We start from the raw sequence: 19,280 nt of genomic DNA on the forward strand, positions 1-19,280 counted from the left end.
AGGCATTGTGGGGCGGGCCCACTACCGGTCACCTATCAGAGGCCGGGGAGCAGATGCTTCCGGTATTCGCTCTGGGCTCGGGATCCCGCGGCAGCCGGGAGTCTTATTTTCTGTGGGCAGTAATACTGAAGGTATTTTGTTTTCGCTGCTGCCCAGCTTAGCTGGTGTGGGGAGGCTGTGTGTGGGCCGGGAGGGAGGTGGGGAGACCCGCACCTGTCGGGGAATGGGGAGGAGACCCAGGCGTGCTGAGAGGATGGGGAGAATGGGAGTAGGAGGCACGCGGGCGAAGGACTGGCGGCTGTGGACAAGCGAGGGGTGGGTTTAAATGTTTGAATATATTCCATGGGACTCATTAGTGACACTTCTGGGGTTGTATCCTAAGGAAACCATTCGAAATGAAGAACATGCTTTATGCATAGAAACCTTTATCCCAGCCTTATTTATCATAAGGTAAAGTTGGCTTTTTTTTTTTTTTTAAGATTTTATTTATTTATTTGACAGATAGAGATCACAAGTAGGCAGAGAGGCAGGCAGAGAGAGAGGGGAGGAAGCAGGCTCTGCACTGAGGAGAGAGCCGGATGCGGGGCTCGATCCCAGGACCCTGGGATCATGATCTGAGCCGAAGGCAGAGGCTTTAACCCACTGAGCCACCCAGGCGCCCCTAAAGTTGGCTTTTAAACCTTAAAACCAAGCGTCGCAACAGTGAGGAAATATACGACTTGACTTACAGAATATTAAGTGGCTTCTAAAAATAATTTATAAAATTTAAATGGCATGGGAAAACGATATGTAATAAGTGAAAAGTCGTGATATGAAATTGTATACAGTATGAGTGAAAAAAATTAACCAAAACTACATAGAAAAAAGCCCAGAGGGATGTAATTATAATTTTGTTCCTTTGGATGAATGTGGGATTTTGTGTGTGTGTGTGTGAATTTACCTTTTTACCTTTCTTGTGTGTTAATTTAAAAAAGTGTAAAGAACTTGAAATTATTTTATAGTGGAAACACAACAAACAGAAAAACAAACTGGGGGTTGTGTAGCTCTGTTTAAACCAGCTGGAAGTGGTCCGGTTCACCTAAGCCCCTTGATACTCCCTGTGAGTTGTCTTTAAAGATTAAAAAACAGAATTAAATGGCCACAGGCTGAGCACCAGGTTTTGGTTCTGAGCATCTCTCTAGAGAACTAATAACAGAGAGCTTTTCTTTCCCTAAAACTCCCTGAAATCTTATAGTCTGAGGTTTGAGAGGCCAACAAGTATACAGTTAGCTTCAGGCAGAATTTAAATATTTTTCTAAATGCAAGGGGCACCTGGGTGGCTCAGTGGGTTAAGCCTCTGCCTTCGTTCAGGTCATGATCTCAGGGTCCTGTTACAGAGAGCACTGCTGCTGTCAGGCTCTCTGCTTAGCAGGGAGCCTGCTCCACCCCCCGCCCACCCGTCTGCTTGTGATCTCTGTCTGTCAGATAAATAAATAAAAATCTTTTTTTTTTTTTTTTAATGCAAGATAATTGGGAAAGTTCTGAAGCCTGTTTCGACCTCTGTCTTCTTGCACTGTGATCTTTCACTGCCAGGCTGTCCACTGCTTTGGCTTTAACTGCCTATGTTGTGACAGTGACTCCCAAATCCTTGACCTCTGACTGCCTAAGGTGCATTGCTACCCTATAGACATCTTAGATGAAGCAGATCTAATACAAAATTTATCACACACTGCACACTGTTCCTACCTCTGAAGCACACTCTGCCCTGTATCTCTGATTAACAATTCCTGATTAACAATTCTGATTAACAATTCTCTGGTTCAACAATTTTCCAAGAAAAAATTTGTGTGTTGTACTTAATTCTCGTTTCCTCCTCACCACTTATATCCTTTACCTGATATCACGATGTATTCCGTCTGCCTTAGAAATCTCTCTTGAATCAGGCCCTCTTTCTCTACTGAAGTAGCTGCTACAAACTTGGCTCCCTTTCTCATTATGACATTCAGACTATTTTGTGGCCCCTTATTCAACTTACCAGGCTTCTTTCTGAGGTCTGTCCTGCACGTTCACATGAATGTGTGCTAATGCCTCCTAATTCCTCAGCAGCTCTTTGTGATCTGGGAGATAAGGTAGGAAAGCTGTATCGATCTCAGAAAATAGAAGGCCTGAAATACCCTGCTAACACCGTAAGAACTTTTTAAAATATGTGTCGACTGTAGAGCTAAAGTATTTGAACAGAAGAACAAAATGACCATAGCTGTGGTTTTTTTTTTAAAAAGGTGATTCTGCCCTGGGCCATCTGGGTGGCTCAGTGGGTTGAGCATCCAGCTCTTGGTTTCAGCTCAGGTCATGATCTCATTCATCCTGGGATCAAGTCCACTTGAAGATTCTCTCCCTCTACACTTCCCCTCACTCTCGCATGGAAGCGTGAATGCACACACTCTTTCTCTCTCTCAGATAAATAAATCTTAAAAAAAAAAAAAAAGACGGTTCTGCCCAGTCACATAAGCATCCAGCCTCTGGGGAAGGAAGAGCCTAGCGTCCAGAGGATACCTCCTTGACTAACCCTGCTAAAAAGGGAGAGGTGATCAGGACCTGAACTAGCAGTGGAGTACAAAGGTTTGGAACGAATTTTTATAATTTGTGTTAGGTTTTTGCCAAGTTTCTTCTTGTTACTAAGGATGAAAATACTAAAATTAATTTTTCTAAAAATCTCAGTAACATAATCATGTTTGTTCTTCCCTTATATATAAATACTTACCCTATACTACCCCTGGTCATACATACCTTCAATGACATTAGCCTTACTTGAGTGGCCTAAAACATATCACATAAATTGCCTTTGATATAACTGGCCCGTTAGGAATTTTTTCTGCCCAGGAAAATGTATCATGCATTATTTATTAATAAAAGTCTTTTAAAGTGCATAAGTAGATATTAGAGGAAAACATATATTATCTTATATAAGACCAGTGGGTTAGAGATGGCAGTTTTCTTCATTAGTAACAACAGGGGACTTACTCCTCCATTTAGCAAGCCACCACAGACCCACTTAATCTGACATCATGTGGAAGCATAATAGACCGTTCCTTCTTAGTAAACTCTACAGACAAGGGCAAGGTTAGCAAAGAGGTATGAGAAATAAGTTGCAGATAAATTAAAAGCAAATCACCAGGCAGTTCAGTAGAGAATACATTTTTTTTTTCAAGATTTATTTATTTGAGAGAGACAGCATGAGTGGGAGGGCAGAGGGAGAGAGAGTCACAGGCAGACTTCCCATTGAGTGCAGAGCCCCACGTGGGGCTGGATCCCATGACCCTGAGATCACCACCCAAGCCTAAACAATGAGTTGGACACCGAACCATCTGTGCCACTCAGGTGCCGGGTAGAGACTGCATTTCTGTGCATTTAGAGTCCAAAGGCAACTTCTCAAGTTCTGTCTTTGACATATACTGCTCAGTAAAACAGGGTTGAAAAACGTCCATTGGGTTCAGCGACATAGATGCCTCTGGTGGGTTGGTGAACGCTATTTCAAGGAAATGGTATTAGGGTAACTTTGGAGTGGGTTAAGAAGAGAGTGGTGACGAGGTGCTTGACTGGTTTAGTCGGTGGAGTGCTCCATTCTTGATCTCAGGGTCTTGAGTTTAAGCCGCAGGCTGGGTGTAGAGATTACTTAAAAAAAGTGGTAAAGAAGTGGACACTGCAAGTTCAGACAATTCTTTGATAATTAGTAAGATTGAACATCACTCTAAAGATTGTTTATTAACTATACTATTTTATAAATTGCCTATTGATAGACTTTGGCCATTTTAAAATTCAGGTGGTTGGTTCAAAATAGTATTTTTTTTTCAAAATAGTATATTTTTTTAAGATTTTATTTATTTATTTGAGAGAGAGAGCACAAGCAAGAGAGCAGAAACAGCAGAAGGAGAAAGAGAAGCAGAATTCCTGCTGTGCAGGGAGCCCGATTCTGGGCTGGATCCCAGGATCCTGGGATATGACCTGAGCTGAAAGCAGTTGCTTAACCGACTGAGCCACCCAGGTGCCCCAGTGAGCTTAATGAGGTCACATTTAAATCTTTATTTCCTTCTTTTAATCACGAAAAGACTATTTGAATACATACTTATTATAAAACAGTTTTTTAAAAACATACAGAAATAAGAGTCCCATCACTGCACTCCATTTTAGTTATCTATCTTGAACAGTTTTGCTGTGTATCGTTCCCAATTTTTGTCTGCATCTTTATGTAAATATATACAAGTACCCATGTTTGTTTGTTTGTTTTTTCTTCTAAAGGAAGAATATAGATGAAAGAAAACTGTTTGAATACCTTAAAAAGGAGATTCTTTTAAGACATCTTGGATCCTGAATTGCAGTAAAAATAATCACTCTGTTGGGACGCCTGGGTGGTTTGGGTTAAGCCTCTGCCTTCGGCTCAGGTCTTGATCCCAGGGTCCTGGGATCTAGTCCTGCATCAGACCCTTGCTTAGCAGGGAGCCTGCTTCTCTCTCCATGTCTGCCTGCTTATGTGCTCTTTCTCTTTCTGACAAATAAATAAATAAAATCTTTTAAAAAAAATCACTGTCAAATAACACAGTGTGTTTTAGAATTGGATTTTGGTACTTAATTTTATAAGATTTTAATGTTTATGCACATGTATGATAGTATATATAATTGTTACATAATCTATTTACAAAAAGAATTTGGGGCAGACATCCACTGTGTTGATCAACTCCATGATGAGTTGATTCATTTCAGGCTTTAAGTGCATGTTGCATATTTTATTGGCTCTCCCGAATTCACCCCAGCATCATAGCCAGCTACATCCAAAAATTGTGATTACGGTAACTTAGACACAGGATTAGTAGTCAGGGTGCAAATTTTTTATTTACTTGATTCCTTTCAGTGTCTTGAAACTTTGAACCAAGAACTGCTACCATGGGCATTGCTATCATTTTGCCTAAATTACTGATTTTTAGTATCTTGCTTGTGATAAGGGAAGTTTGCACTAGGGGTGCCCAAAAAATACATTTTGGGTGCATAAATGGCCAAGTGTAAAAACTAGTATTCCACAGAGGCAATCATAAAATGAACCTGTGAGACAAAAGAAAAATCTGAAATTTTATTTCTATTATTAAAACAATATAGTCATCATTACATTTCAAAGGTTTGACTTTTTTTTTTTTTTTTGACAGGCAGAGATCACAAGTAGGCAGAGAGGCAGACAGAGAGAGAGAGGAAGGAAATCAGGCTCCCTGCTGAGCAGAGAGCCCGATGCGGGGCTCGATTCCAGGGTGCTGGGATCATGACCTGAGCTGAAAGAAGAGGCTTTAACCCACTGAGCCACCCAGGCACCCCAGGTTTGACCTTATTTTGTAGGAAAAATAATTTCTCAGCAATATTGTGTCCTGGATTGTACTTGTGGTCAACAAGATACATACTTTCAGTGCTAAAAAAGCCACTTCCTTTCAGCTGCAAGGTATTTTGGGTACCTCATTTTTATTTAACAGTTTTTTCCATCATTCTCTTTTTCATTATTATGTCTGGACTGAAAATGATTTATCAGGAATTTTGGAGCTTTTCCACCTCATGAAAACTGGTGACAAGTTCACTGTCTGCCTTTAATTCATTCTCACAGCTTATAAAGAATTCCCAGTTAGGATGTTTAATTAAGTGACCCATGGCTAAATATAATTTAAAAACTAAAAAGTAGGGGTATCTGGCTGGCTCAGTGGGTGAAGCTTGACTCTTGATCTTGGGATAATGAGCTCAAGCCCCTTGTTGGGTGTAGAGATTACAAAAAGTCTAAAAAATGGGGGTCCTGGGTCAAGCATCTATCTTCAGCTCAGGTCATGATCCCAGGGTTCCTTGATTGAGACCCACATCAGGCTCCCTGCTCAGCAGGATGCCTGCTTCTTCCTCTCCCACTTCCTTGCTTGTGTTCCTTCTCTCGCTGTCTCTTTCTTCAAATAATTTTTTTTTAAAGTCTTAAAAAAAAAAAGTTAAACACAGTTCCTTAATATTTTTTGTTTAATAAATACTAATGTGATGAACAGTTTTACCAAGATTAGAACTAGAATTAATTTCTATAACTGTGCATTTATTTTTATTTAAATTTCATAAACATTGGGGCACCTGGGAGACTCAGTTGGTTAAGTGTCTGACTTGATTTCAGGTCCTGATCTCATGGGTCATAGGATAGAGCCCTGTGTTCGGCTCTGTGCTCAGCAAGGAGTCTGCTTGAGGTTCTCTTTCTCCCTCTCCCTATGCCCCTCCCCCCACACTTGTGCATACTCTCTCTCACTAAATGAATAAATCTAAAAAAAATAAATTTCATAAATGTGTTGATCAAGAAGATAATGTTTTTCTTTAAGTTACCTAACTAATGTACTTTTTAAATATTTATATTCTGCTATTCTATTTCTCAGTAAGTCAACTATGTGAAAGTTCTTGTTTTTGTCCTGATATTAATCTGCATAGTCATTTATTATTGCAGCATTTTATTATTACTGCAGCATATATATATATGTATTATACATAGTGATAAGATATATGTATTCCTCAATTCACTGATAGAACCGTGAAATAGAATGTACCTGAGGCAGTTTTTGGCTTTTAAATAAAGAATGCTTATCATGTTTGTCTATATTTGAAAATGAATACTTATCATTTAGATAAGTTAGAATATCCAGCATGTTCTTATCACTGCCTTATTCCCATCTGACCTTATTATCTTAAATAGGTATGGACACACCACTCGGCGGTGCTAGCATTAGGCTGTTCAGTTTTCCAAAGGCTGAAATCCAAGCCAAATAGTAGATTTGGGCTGAATATTAAGGCAAAGCCAACTTTTGGTGCATCTGAACTTGGAAGTTCACTAAAGCAACAATAAACCAGGTTCTATACATAAGATGATTCAAGGAAAGATTTTCATACTATGGCACTGATAGAGACTCTACATTATAATAATCACCCAAAATAAAGATGTTTCTTCCTCCTGGAACTACCCTAGGAAGGAAACATTTGACTGTGGCAAATTCCTACATTAATCAGTTTTTTTTTTTTTAAGATTATTTATTTATTTATTTGACAGAGAGAGAACACAAGTAGGCAGAGAGGCAGGCAGAGAGAGAGAGAGGAGGAAGCAGGCTCCCCGCTGAGAGCAGAGAGCCCAATGCGGGACTCGATCCCAGGACCCTGAGATCATGACCCGAGCCGAAGGCAGCGGTTTAACCCACTGAGCCACTCAGGCGCCCCCTACATTAATTAGTTTTATAGAATGTTAAAATTATATCATGTCAATATATGATTTATTAACATCGATTGTTTGTCCTCATGATTTAAGTGATAGTAATCATGAGTTTGTCCTCATGATTTAAGTGACAATCTTTAAGACCTGGGGACTTGTGCTAATATGAATGGTTGCTTAACTTTTTTTCTTCTTTTAATCATACAAAAAATGAGAAATGCTAGTGTATGGCTTCATTAGGACTGTACGACCCAGTAGGGAAGCGAAATATCTCTTAATATATATCCCCCCCCCAAAAAAAAATATATATATCCCCCATTGTGTTATTGAAGAGGCTGGATTATTTAACAGATTATTTAGAGCGTCCAAATACAGTTCCAGAGGTTTACTGACCGTATCATAAGAGCCTAAAACAAGAAATAAAAATGCTATCAGAACACAACCTCTGGAAATACCATGACCCAATTGGAAACTCCTTTTAGGATATAATGGAAACAGAGCAATCCATCTGAAAGTACTTCAGTACTTAATGACATGTGCTAGGAACCCACAGGTAAGGACTTTGTGAAATGCGAGGCAGTACAGGAAAGAAGAACTGGTAATTGCAGGTAATAAACTGAAGATGTCACCCGAGTGCTTTAGACTGTAAGGGCTGTAGGCGTTAGGAGGAGGAAGTATCCCCTTTAGCAGGATGACTAAGGAACACCTCTTGGAGGAGATGGTATTTAAGCAGGGCCTTCACTTCACCTGTCATTTATTATGTGTTTGGAATGCACCAGGCATTGTAACTGCGAAAATGAATAAACAGAAGTAAGACTGGAGGGATAGGTAGGTCCACACTGCGCAGGGGTTGAATGTCCATCTGAGGAATTCAGACTGTCTCCTATAGGCTGGTGCTGTCCAGCAGAACTTTCCTCACTGATGGAAATGTTCTGTTCCGCCCTGCCCAATAGGAGAGCCACTGGCCACATGTAACTGTTGACCACTTGAGAAAGGGCTAGTGTGACTGAGCAAGTGGATTTCTTAAAATTTTAATTAAATAGGGGTACCTGGGTGGCTCAGTCATTAAGCATCTGCCTTTGGCTCGGGTCATGATCCTGGGGTCTTGACATCGAGCCCCACATTGGCTCCCTGCTCTGCAAGGAGGCTGCTTCTCCCTCTCCCACTCCCCCTGCTTGTGTTCCCTCTCTCTCTCTGTCAAATAAATAAATAAAATCTTTTTAAAAAAATACAGTGAAATAACATTTTCATTCAATTTATAAAGCACACGTGGTTAGTAACTACTGTATTGAACAGCGCAGCTATAGGCAGTAGGTAACGTCTGCCAATTTTTTTAACGTCCGCCAACTTTAAAGCTGATAAACAATATACTTAAAAGGACATTTTAAGATTGGTTTTGCAGAGGATGGACTGAAGACAGACAGAGGTGGGGAAACCAAGTAGGAGGAGAGCACTGCAGTCATCTGGGTTTGAGGTGACAGTGATTGATTCAGGATAGTGCTGGCGGGAGTGACAAGGACTGGATTCAGAAACAGTTCTGAGAATTAATAGGACTTGACAACTAACGAAGAGTACTGGAGAGCAGTCAGATGGAGTCCTGAGTTTTTAGCCTGAGTGAATATGAGAATGGTGATATCCATTAAGGAGCCACTACTGAGAAACAAAACAAACAAAAAAAACCCACCATTTTTTTTCTTTTATGCACACGGTTTGAAATGAGTGTGGGCAGGGCTAATATCAGCCTTAATGTGAAGGCTAGCAGATATCCGAATAGCACCGCAGCTCTGCAGGGGGGCCAGGAGAAGGGTCATGTGGGGCTGACCGTAATAAACAGATGATCATCAAAAAAGTACAAGAGTAGGTGACATTGGAAGGAAGGGAGTGGGAAGAACCGAGTACCAAACTTCTGGACTCTATCCACATCTAAATAAAAATTGAAAACAAGCTGAATTCCCACCTCCAGGGGAAATCATTGGGGACATTATGGCATGCCATAATGCAGCTACTTAAAAGATTGAGGGAGCAGCCCTATTTTTACTGACTTGGAAAGGTACCCGTGACTTAAATTAGTGAATAATATGTAACATATGATCCTTGCAGTAATTGTCATTTTTTGAAAACCCCTTCCCTGATTTGGAAGTAACTGCCAGTTGTGTGAGTCTTGGGGGGAGGCAGAGCCCCAGCTCCCTGTTACAGAAGCCTTTGTGGGGAAACCCTCTCCCCATCCTGGCAGCTAGAACAGGACATGGAAGCTAGGCTTAGCCAGTGGGAGGTTCCCCCCTAGATCCCCACTCGGGATCTTAAGCAATTGCCATCAAAGAAGGGCCAGTGAAGTTAGATTCTCAGCTGCTAATGTGTGGGAGACAGAGTGATGGCCATGACTTGTTCTGCCTGGCCCCACTTGGCTCTTGCTTGTTTGCAGAGCCTAGTTCTGGAGACTTCTTTTTTTGTTTTAGTTTTAGTTTTGTTTTGTTTTGCTTTGCTTTTTTGCTTTAATTAGCCAGAGTGGCTTCTGTTGTTAGTACCCGGGAACTTTGACTTACACCCCACTTTTTGTATAAAGGAAAAACAGAGTGCCTGGGTGGCTCAGTGGTTAAGCATCTGCCTTCCACTCAGGTCATGATCCCAGGGTCCTGGGATGGAGCCCCGAACCAGGCTCCCTGCTTTGTGGGAAGCCTATTCTCCCTCTCCCATTCCCCCTGCTTGTGTTCTCTCTCTCTCTGTCCAAAATAAATAAATAAATAAATAAATAAATAAATCTTTTTAAAAATAAATAAGAAAAGAAAAACAAACTGGGGAACCTGGTTGGTTGAGTCAGTTAGGCATCTGCCTTCAGCTCAGGTTATGGTCAGGTCCTAGGATCAACCCCTGCATCCAGCACCGCACTCAGTGGGGGAGGCTGCTCAGGCTCCCTGCTGAGCTCAGAGCGCAACCAATACGACAACAATGACAATGTAGGGCTCCATCTCACAACCCCCAGATCGTGACCTGAGCCGAAATCAAGACTTGGACACTTAACTAACCGAGCTACCCAGGCACCCCTCAATTTTTTAAAACATATTTTGTTTATTTATTTGACAGAGATCACAAGTAGGCAGAGAGGCACACAGAGAGAGAGGAGGAAGCAGGCTCTCTGGAAGCTGGCTCCCTGCTGAGCAGAGATCCTGATGAGGGGCTCAATCCCAGGACCCTGGGATCATGACCTGAGCCGAAGGCAGAGGCTTAACCCACTGAGCCACCCAGGTGCCCCTCAATTTTTAAATATGAAACTTTTTAAGTTGAAAGTACCATACCAAAATACCCTCAATCCTAAATTCAAGAATTATTAACATTTTGGCACATCGATTTGCTCTCTCTGCATTTCTCTATAAAATGTATGGGGTTTCATGTTTTTGTTTTTCACTAAACCATTTGAAAGCAAACTGTAGGCATCATGGCACTTTACCCCAAATACTTCAGCATCATATTTCTTTTTTTTTTTTTTTTTTTTTTTTTAATTTTTTTTTTATTTTATTTATTTGACACAGAGAGAGAGATCACAAGTAGGCAGAGAGGCAGGCAGAGAGAGAGAAGGGAGGAAGCAGGCTCCCTGCAGAGCAGAGAGCCTGACGTGGGGCTCGATCCCAGAACCCTGAGATCATGACCTGAGCTGAAGGCAGAGGCTTTAACCCACTGAGCCACCCAGGCGCTCCCCAGCATCATATTTCAATGGTGAGGACATTCTCCTACAAACCCACAAGACCATGTTCACACTTAAAATGAATAACTCCACAATATCTTCTATTATCCATCGCACATTCAGATTTCTCCAATTCTAAAAATACCTTGTTTTAATAGAAAATTTTATTTCCGGGGCACCTGGATGGCTCAGTGGGTTAAAGCCTCTGCTTTCGGCTCAGGTTACGATCCCAGGGTCCTGGGATCGAGCCCCGCATCGGGCTCTCTGCTCAGCGGGGAGCCTGCTTCCCCCTCTCTCCCTGCCTGCCTCTCTGCCTACTTGTGATCTCTGTTTGTCAAATAAATAATAAAAAAAACTTAAAAAAAAAAAAAAGAAAATTTTATTTCCTTGGGGCATGTGGGTGGCTCAGGCAGTTAAGCGTCTGCCTTTGGCTCAGGTCAGGATCCCAGGGTCCTGGGAGGGAGCCCCACATTGGGCTCCTTGCTCAGCAGCAACCCTGCTTGTGCTCGTTCTTTCTCTCTCTCTCTGACAAGTAAATAAATAAAGTCTTTTAAAAAAATGTTTATTTCCTCAATGCAAAAGCCAATCAAAGTTTATGTATTGCATTTGCTTATTATGGCTCAGTAGTGTCTTTTATTTATTTTTTTAATGTTTTATTTATTTATTTGACAGAGGTCACAAGTAGTTAGAGAGGCAGGCAGAGGGAGAGAGAGAAGGAAGCAGGCTCCCCACTGAGCCAAGAGTCTGATGTGGGACTTGATCCCAGGACTCTGAGATCACCACCCGAGCTGAAGGCAGCAGCTCAACCCACTGAGTTACCCAGGCGCCCCTCAGTAATGTCTTTTAATCTGTGACATAACTTCATCCTTTTACCCCCTTGAAATATTGACTTGTGAAAGGCCTAAGCCAATTGTCTTGTAAAATGTTCTATATTTTGCATTTGTCTGATTATATTCTCCTGGTAAGTCTTTCCTTCTTGCTGATTTCAGGCAACCTGTATCCAAAAGGATGGAGTTGGGAAAAGGAAGACTTCTCAGGACGGGGCTGAATGCCTTGTATCAGGCGATCCACCCCGTCCACGGCCTTGTCTGGACTGACGGGCATCAGGTCATCCTGACTGATTTACAGCTTCACGGCGGAGAGGCCAGGTTCGGGGACTCCAAGGTCATTGCACAGTTTGAACACGTATATGGAGTGTCCTGGGCACCCCCTGGTGTGGCTGACGTGCCCGCTCTGCTCGCGGTCTGGCACAAGAATTATGTCACTGTGGGGCAGCTGTGTCCCAGCACTATGGAGAAAAGCCAGTGGCTGATGTCGTGGACCTGTGAGATTAGAGAATCACACCCCGTCCTTCCCCAGGGCTGTGTGTGGCATCCAAAGAGTGCTGTCCTGGCTGTGTTGACGGCACAGGCTGTGTCAGTCTTCCCAAGTGTCCATGGTGACATTCCCCCGGTGAAAGCAGACATCGACACCAGGGGCCTCATTCACTGTGGCTGTTGGACCCGGGATGGCCGGAGGCTGGTGGTGGCAGTTGGCAGCAGCCTGTTTTCCTACATTTGGGACAGCGCTCAGCAGACTCTGTGCAGGTGCTCCTTCTACCCGGTGTTTGATGTGGACAGCTACGTGCGCTGCATCAGGGCCACCGCGGGCTCACAGGTCGCTGTAGCCACTGAGCTTCCACTAGATAAGATTTGTGGCTTAAATGCGTCTGAAACCACGGATGTCCCGCCTGGTGGGGAAGACACTCGTCTGTGTGCTTCACCGGTTCCTGAAGGGGCACCCACCGGGGATCAGGGGGCCGTTGATTCCGAGACGAATTTTGAAACCTCGGGTTCTCCTGTTTCTCATTCCTTTTCAGATCCTCTAGATCTAACTCATATACATTTCAATACCTCCAAGCTGGAGGGTAGTTCTCTTATTTGTCTGAGAAAAAAGGACTGCTTGACAGGAACTGGCCTGGATGCCTCACATTTGGTCCTTGTGACCTTTGAGAAAGAGGTCACGCAGACCAGAAAAGTCACCATTCCTGGCATTCTGGCTCCTGATCTAATAGCATTTAATCCTAAAGCCCAGGTGGTCGCGGTGGCTTCCAATACTTACAATGTCATTTTTATCTATTCTGTCATTCCCTCGCGTGTGCCAAACACGCGGCAGATTCAATTAGAGAGAAGTGAAAAGCCAAAAGGTATATGTTTCTTGACAGATAAGTTACTATTAATTTTGGTAGGAAGACAAAAGCCCACTGATGCGGCATTTCTTCCTTCTTCAAAGACTGATCAGTATATCCTTCATTTGATCGTTAGGGAAGTAACGTTGGAAGAATTTCCAGTAACAGTGGGTGAAAACCAGAAGGGAGGCTCAACTCTCAGTACTCTGTTAAATAAAACAGACGGGAAAAAGCGAATTGAGAGTCTTTCCCCAGATTTTTGTCCCCCAAACAGAGGGCTCGTAACAGCTCATGGCAGTGGGCAAAGCGGGCGGCCCGGAAGACCCCTTATTGAAGAAATCAGAAGTCCTCCGGCCAGGGTCTGGGACGGCTCCTTTGCCCTTGACACTGTAGCTGCCCAGCCTGTTAACCGCTCACCGCCACGGCCCAGATCCGGCCCCACACCCCAGCCCGCCCTAACTCCCACACCTCCTGACTGGCCTCCAAGCAAGAACATACAAAGGGAAAAGGAAATTTCCCAGCTGTCTAAGGAAATAGAAATTTTATCTAGGACCCTGACGGAAGTGCAGCGACGTCTCTCCGAACTCACAGACCTTCTACAAAAGGAGAGGCCCTCTGCTGCGTATCCTCTCTCGCAGGATCTGCCCTATGTGCACGTGACTTATCAGGTAACTTCCCCATTGAGGGCTGCCCCTATACCCAGCGGGTACCGGCAAGAAAAACTCATTGTTGAACAAGATGGTGTTGTAGCCCAACTTCCCTGACCTGGGCGAGTTACATTACAGGCAAGTCGTTCTGCCTCTCCAGGGTGGTTGGCTGCCAGCCAGATGGGCACGCATGCTGGCATACACTGGGATTGTATCACCCGCATGGTGTAAAATAGGAACGATTGTACTCATCCTGGCCATTTACATTTAGGAAGGAAAAAAAAGAATTCTCCTTATTGTGCTGTTTCACTGTGGGGAACTTTTCCTTGTGCATTGCAGAAAGGTTAGGTTGATTTAGTAAGATTTAACGCATGTGCATTCATATCATATTATGTGAATGGAATCATATCTTATCTGTTTTTATCATGAACATTTTCTCTTCCCATTGAACTTGGCCCGGCCCCCCACCTCACCCCCGCTATAACTCACAACTTAAGGTGGCTCCCTCCGTTATTTTAGTTCCTGCTCCTACAATCTTACATACTTCTTTGTATACATAGGTCTCTAGATGCGGGGGCGGGGGGGGTGTCATTGTTTTACAAAAATGGGGTCACTCTCTGTGCTGAGAATACACTGTTACTGTAGCTGGGCCCTTGGTGGACATTCCAACTGCCTTTAGCTCTTCATTTCCGTGTCATCAGTCACTCGCAGTCATGCTGTAGTAGTACCCTTATGTGTAGCTATTTGCACTCCTACTTTTATTTCTGTTGGGTTGGTTCCCAGAACTGGAAGTGCTAATTTGAAGAGTATATATGTATGTTTCTACTTTTCCGAGAGTTGCCAGATTGCCTCTCAAAGATTTTTTACTTACTGCATCATCACATGCCCCTTTTCAACCTATGAGACTGTCCTTTTCCTCACAGCCCCACCAGTCTGGTAAGTGTGAAGTGCTCTTCACTTTTATTCGTTTGTATTTCCTTTACTTTTAGTGAATTTGAGTATGTCTTTGTGGTTTTTGGCCAACTGATGATGAATTGCCCATTGCTCATTTTTTTCCTATTCAGTTACCAGTTCATAAGAGGTTTTTGTAGATTATAAAAATTCATATACATGTAATAGTCTAGATTCTCTTGCATTATTTTATTACATCAGGTTTTTTTTTAAAGATTTTATTTATTTATTTGGCAGACAGAGGTCACAAGTAGGCAGAGAGAGGAGGAAGCAGGCTCCCTGCTGAGCACAGAGCCTGATGTGGGGCTTGATCCCAGAACTCTGGGATTATGACCTGAGCCGAAGGCAGAGGCTTTAACCTACTGAGCCACCCAGGCGCCTCTTTACATCAGTTTTTGCACTTAAATTTTTAATCTTTCATTAAACTTTGGTGCATGGTCCACTCAGGGTCTTGAGTTCAAAGCCCAACACTGGGCATAGAGCTTACTTAAAAAATTAAGAAAAAAAATGTGTATTTAATCCCACTGAACTTGATCTACCCCATTTGTTATCTATAAACTTAATATACTGGGATCTATTTCTGGATTCTCCATACTGTGACTACTAGAATGCTGATCTCTTTATCTAGAACATTACTGATATCATACTAATTTGATTACTGTGGACTTCTGTATCTTGATCTTAAAAGATATTTGCAGAAAGTTGGTATCAAAATCATTGATAAGTAATATACAAATTATTGTTTAATATGGTCAAGAAGAGATATTTTAATTAGTTTTTTTCCTTTTTTTTTAAGATTTTATTTATTTGATAGAGATACCGCAAGAGAGAGAACATAAGCAGGGGGAGTGGGAGAGGGAGAAGCAGGCTTCCCGCTGAGCCAAGAGCCCAATGTGGGGCTCAGTCCCAGGACATGGGGATCATGACCTGAGCTGAAAGCAGCCGGCTTAATGACTGAGCCACCCGGGAGCCCCTAATTAGTTTTTTCTTAAAATTACTATTGTTTGGGGGCACCTGGATGGCTTAGTCGGTTAAGCAGCTGCCTTAGTGTCCTAGCATCCTGGGATCAAACCCCATATGAGGTTCCCTACTCATCAGGGAGTCTGCTTTTCCCTCCCCCTGCTCTTGTGCTCTTGCTTGCTTTCTCTCTCTCTCTCTCTCCCTTCCTCTCAAATAAAAAAAATAAAATCTTAAAAAAAAAGTACTACTGTTTGAGCAACTCAGGATGCAGGTTTTTAAAAGAAGCAGAGAATAGTTTAAAACTGAATTAAATTTTTTTATTGTGAAAATTTTCAAACATATACTCTTTATTATGAAAAATTGTAAACATAAATAAAGACTACATAATGAAATCCTTTTAATATCTGCCATATGGATTTAACAGTTGTTAACATGTTTTGCCATAATTGCTTTTTATTTTTTAATTTCCTAAAACATTTTAGGTAAGAATGTCATGGTATTTAACCCATAAGTATTTTGAGATCTAATCCTTTTGTTGTGTTAAATAATGTAGCCAAGGGGAGCCTGGGTGGCTCAGTAGGTTAAAGCCTCTGCCTTTGGCTCAGGTCATGATCCCAAGGTCCTGGGATCAAGCCCCGCATCAGGCTCTCTGCTCAGTGGAGAGCCTGCTTCCCCCTCTCTCTCTGCCCGCCTCTCTGCCTACTTGTGATCTCTGTCTGTCAAATAAATAAATAAAATCTTAAAAAAAAAATAGTGTACCCAAAATCTCCTTATTTACAACTGGTCTAGTTACTTTTATTCTTTTTAAAGATTTTATTTATTTATTAGAGGGAAGGAAAGAGAGAGAGCAAGTGCATGCGCACTAGTGGGGACAGGAGCAGAGGGAGAGGGAGAGGGAGAAGCAGGCTCCCCACTGAGCAGGGAGCCCAGTGCAGGGCCGCATCCAGGACCCTGGGATCATGACCAGAGCCAAAGGCAGATGCTTAATTGACTGAGCCACCCAGGCATCCCACAATTGGTCTAGTTATAAAGATAGTAAAAAAATACTTACACATTCTGTTCTTAAGAAATGTTAACTCTATTGCTTTTGCAATCAGTTTAACAACTTTTGTTTTTATATGTGAAGAAATCTTTCTGTGTAGGTCCTGCCGTTGAAAGAAGAGCCATGCTCCTCTGCAATGGCAAATTAAGTCTGAAGACAGTTCAGCAGACTTTCGGCCTCTCTCTCATCGAAATGCTCCATGGTAGGTACTCAGATATTCAGATATTGGCTGAGTACTCAGGTGCTCAGAATTCAGATATTGTCTCTACCTCACAACCCTTCAGATATTGGCTCTACCATCTGTTTTGTTAAGTTTCATTGATAATGAAGATGAAGTGTACGAACCCCTCGGTGATTCACGAGACAGTTCACGAGAATTGTGCATTGTCTGCTGTATACCCAAGTCTATCATAAGGTGCCAAAATACATGGGAAATATGGGTTCTGCCCTTAAGGAACTTACAGCCTAAGTGGAAGCCCTGAAAGTACGCAGGAAAAAACTGAAGGAGTTACCAAGCAATATGTAACAGCTGCAGAGGAATGACATAAGAAGGAATGACATAGGTACCTGTTGCACTAAACACAGAGATCCTAGCAGCATTACAGAATTTTTCTTAAAGGAATTGTCGTTTTAATATGCAGCACACATGGGATTAAGGGCATCCCTAAATGCCAGGAAACTGAGCCATGTCCACTCTACCAGGTGCCCAGCACGCTGGGTTTTTTATGCCTCATTCTTGTCGCGATGGCCACCATGGTTTTTTTTTTGTTGTTTTTTTTTGTTTTTTTGTCAGAGTGAGCACAGGCAGACAGAGTGGCAGGCAGAGGCAGAGGGAGAAGCAGGCTTCCTGCTGAGCAAGGAGCCCAATGTGGGACTCGATCCCAGGACGCTGGGATCATGACCTGAGCTGAAGGCAGCCGCTTAACCAACTGAGCCACCCAGGCGTCCCAGATAGCCACCATGTTGAACATTAAATCCATTTCTTTTTTCCCCTCTTAACATTGTAGCACCAGCATTTTCTGTTTTGACACATGGATTTATGATATGACGTCATAATTATCATTTGTCCTGGGTGGGGTTAATATTCTGTTCTGAGTGTACTGTATTTTACTTTGCCGTATTTCTCAGACCTTTCAGTGGTTTCCAGCGTTCAGCATCCTATGTAGCCCTAATAAAAACCTCTCTGCATATTTTACATGTGGCCCTTAGAAAGTACAGATTTTCAGAAGTGAAATTACAAAGTCAAAGGTGAGGCACAGTAGATTTGAAAAAATTAGAATGGGTCCAGGCGTGTGGTAAGGCCACTGGCCTTGGGTTACCCCAGAACAAACCATTCAGGATTATCCGGACCATTCTAGTCTAGCCCCTCTGTGTGCTTAGGTGTCTAGAGATCAGTGTGGCTCTGAAGAATAAAGGTTCCTCCAGAAAGTAGCTGTTCCCACTTTCACATTGTTCCTGGAGAAACTGCTTAAAAACGTGTAGATAGGGACACTCCATGCACAACCCCTAACACGTGTGTGTCACATACACAATCCTGTGCGTAGCCCTGCATGTTAAGTGCCTCACCTGGGTAAAGATGGGTGTCCCCAGCCATGCCTATGCCATCAGTACCATCAGTGCCCGCTCCTGCCGTATGACGTCACCCTCAGCAGTACTCAGTCCTTCCGTCTCCCCACTTATCTGCACGGTCATGGTCTTATAACGATCAGTTCAATAGTATCAACTACTCTCTTCTTACCCTCAAAAAAAATTATTTGTCGTCTTTTTCTTCATAGAATAAGACGAGATATCCTAAATTGTCTGTGTGTTTATTTCACTCTGCAGACTCACACTGGATCCTTCTCTGTGCAGACAGCGAAGGCTTTATCCCGTTAACTTTCACGGCCACTCAGGAAGTAACCATCAGAGACGGCAGCGCAAAGCTCTTCACGGACTCTCAGAGCCTTAATCCTGCTCCTTCTCTCGAAGTCTTGAGAGAGTCTGACTGTCCAGAGTGAGGACGCCGCTGGCTAACCCACCCATTTAGGCAGTACGGCCTGATGCTTCTTTGTGCAGTATTTGCTGCACATGAGGCCATTCAGAGGAGAGCTGTTGTCCACCGTGGACTCTCCTCGGCTGGGATTCGCACTGTCGCTCAGAGGTGAAGCCCCTGCCGTGGTTGCCTCGGCTGCTTTTCCTCCTTGTCTCCTGTACGCCGACCCCCGGGCTGCAGCTCCCTGCTGTCTAGCAGAGCTCAGTCTTTGTTAGATGGCTCAAAAAGTGGTTGTTTACGTATTCGAGACTGTGTGGTTTTGTCTAAGGGCAGGATTCCCAGAACAAAACAGTATTCTGGTGCCATATGGATTGTGTTTTTCGGTTTCTTTGAGGTTTTCTGTCCCTTGCCCAAAACCCGTTAAAGCTGTCTTAGAAGCACTTAAAAGGTATTTTAACATTGTTTTAGATTATTTTCTTGGCTTAGAGATGAGAGCAAGAGGTCCTGGAGAACATGGGCTCTGGCATATCCTTCTTAACCCAAACCAGCAGCAATCAGCAGAGCTCAAAAAAGACAAAAAAAATTGATTGACCTCTGTCCCCAGAGCTACCTAGAACAGGAAGTACTTCTGATG

General features: G+C 42.8%; 1 protein-coding gene across 2 annotated transcripts; it reads left to right on the top strand.

Moving 5' to 3' along the window:
• The first annotated feature begins 44 nt into the window (after positions 1-44).
• On the top strand, positions 45-18,948 carry LOC101688911 (WD repeat and coiled coil containing). Of its 2 annotated transcripts, XM_004745896.3 has the most exons (4): positions 45-131; positions 11,897-13,742; positions 16,759-16,876; positions 18,499-18,948. In XM_004745896.3, the coding sequence occupies exons 2-4, from the start codon at positions 11,916-11,918 to the stop codon at positions 18,669-18,671; spliced, it is 2,118 nt and encodes a 705-aa protein (XP_004745953.1). In that variant the 5' UTR covers positions 45-131; positions 11,897-11,915; the 3' UTR covers positions 18,672-18,948. The 2 variants fall into 2 exon arrangements, 1 of the variants encoding a protein (XP_004745953.1); XR_006606523.1 differs by lacking the exon at positions 18,499-18,948 and having other exon boundaries at positions 11,897-14,657; positions 16,759-16,866.
• The last annotated feature ends 332 nt before the right edge of the window (positions 18,949-19,280 follow it).

The sequence above is a fragment of the Mustela putorius genome, unplaced genomic scaffold (assembly GCF_011764305.1).
Source record: "Mustela putorius furo isolate JIRA1106 unplaced genomic scaffold, ASM1176430v1.1 tig00000281_pilon_pilon_pilon, whole genome shotgun sequence".
Taxonomy (NCBI): Eukaryota; Metazoa; Chordata; class Mammalia; order Carnivora; family Mustelidae; genus Mustela; species Mustela putorius.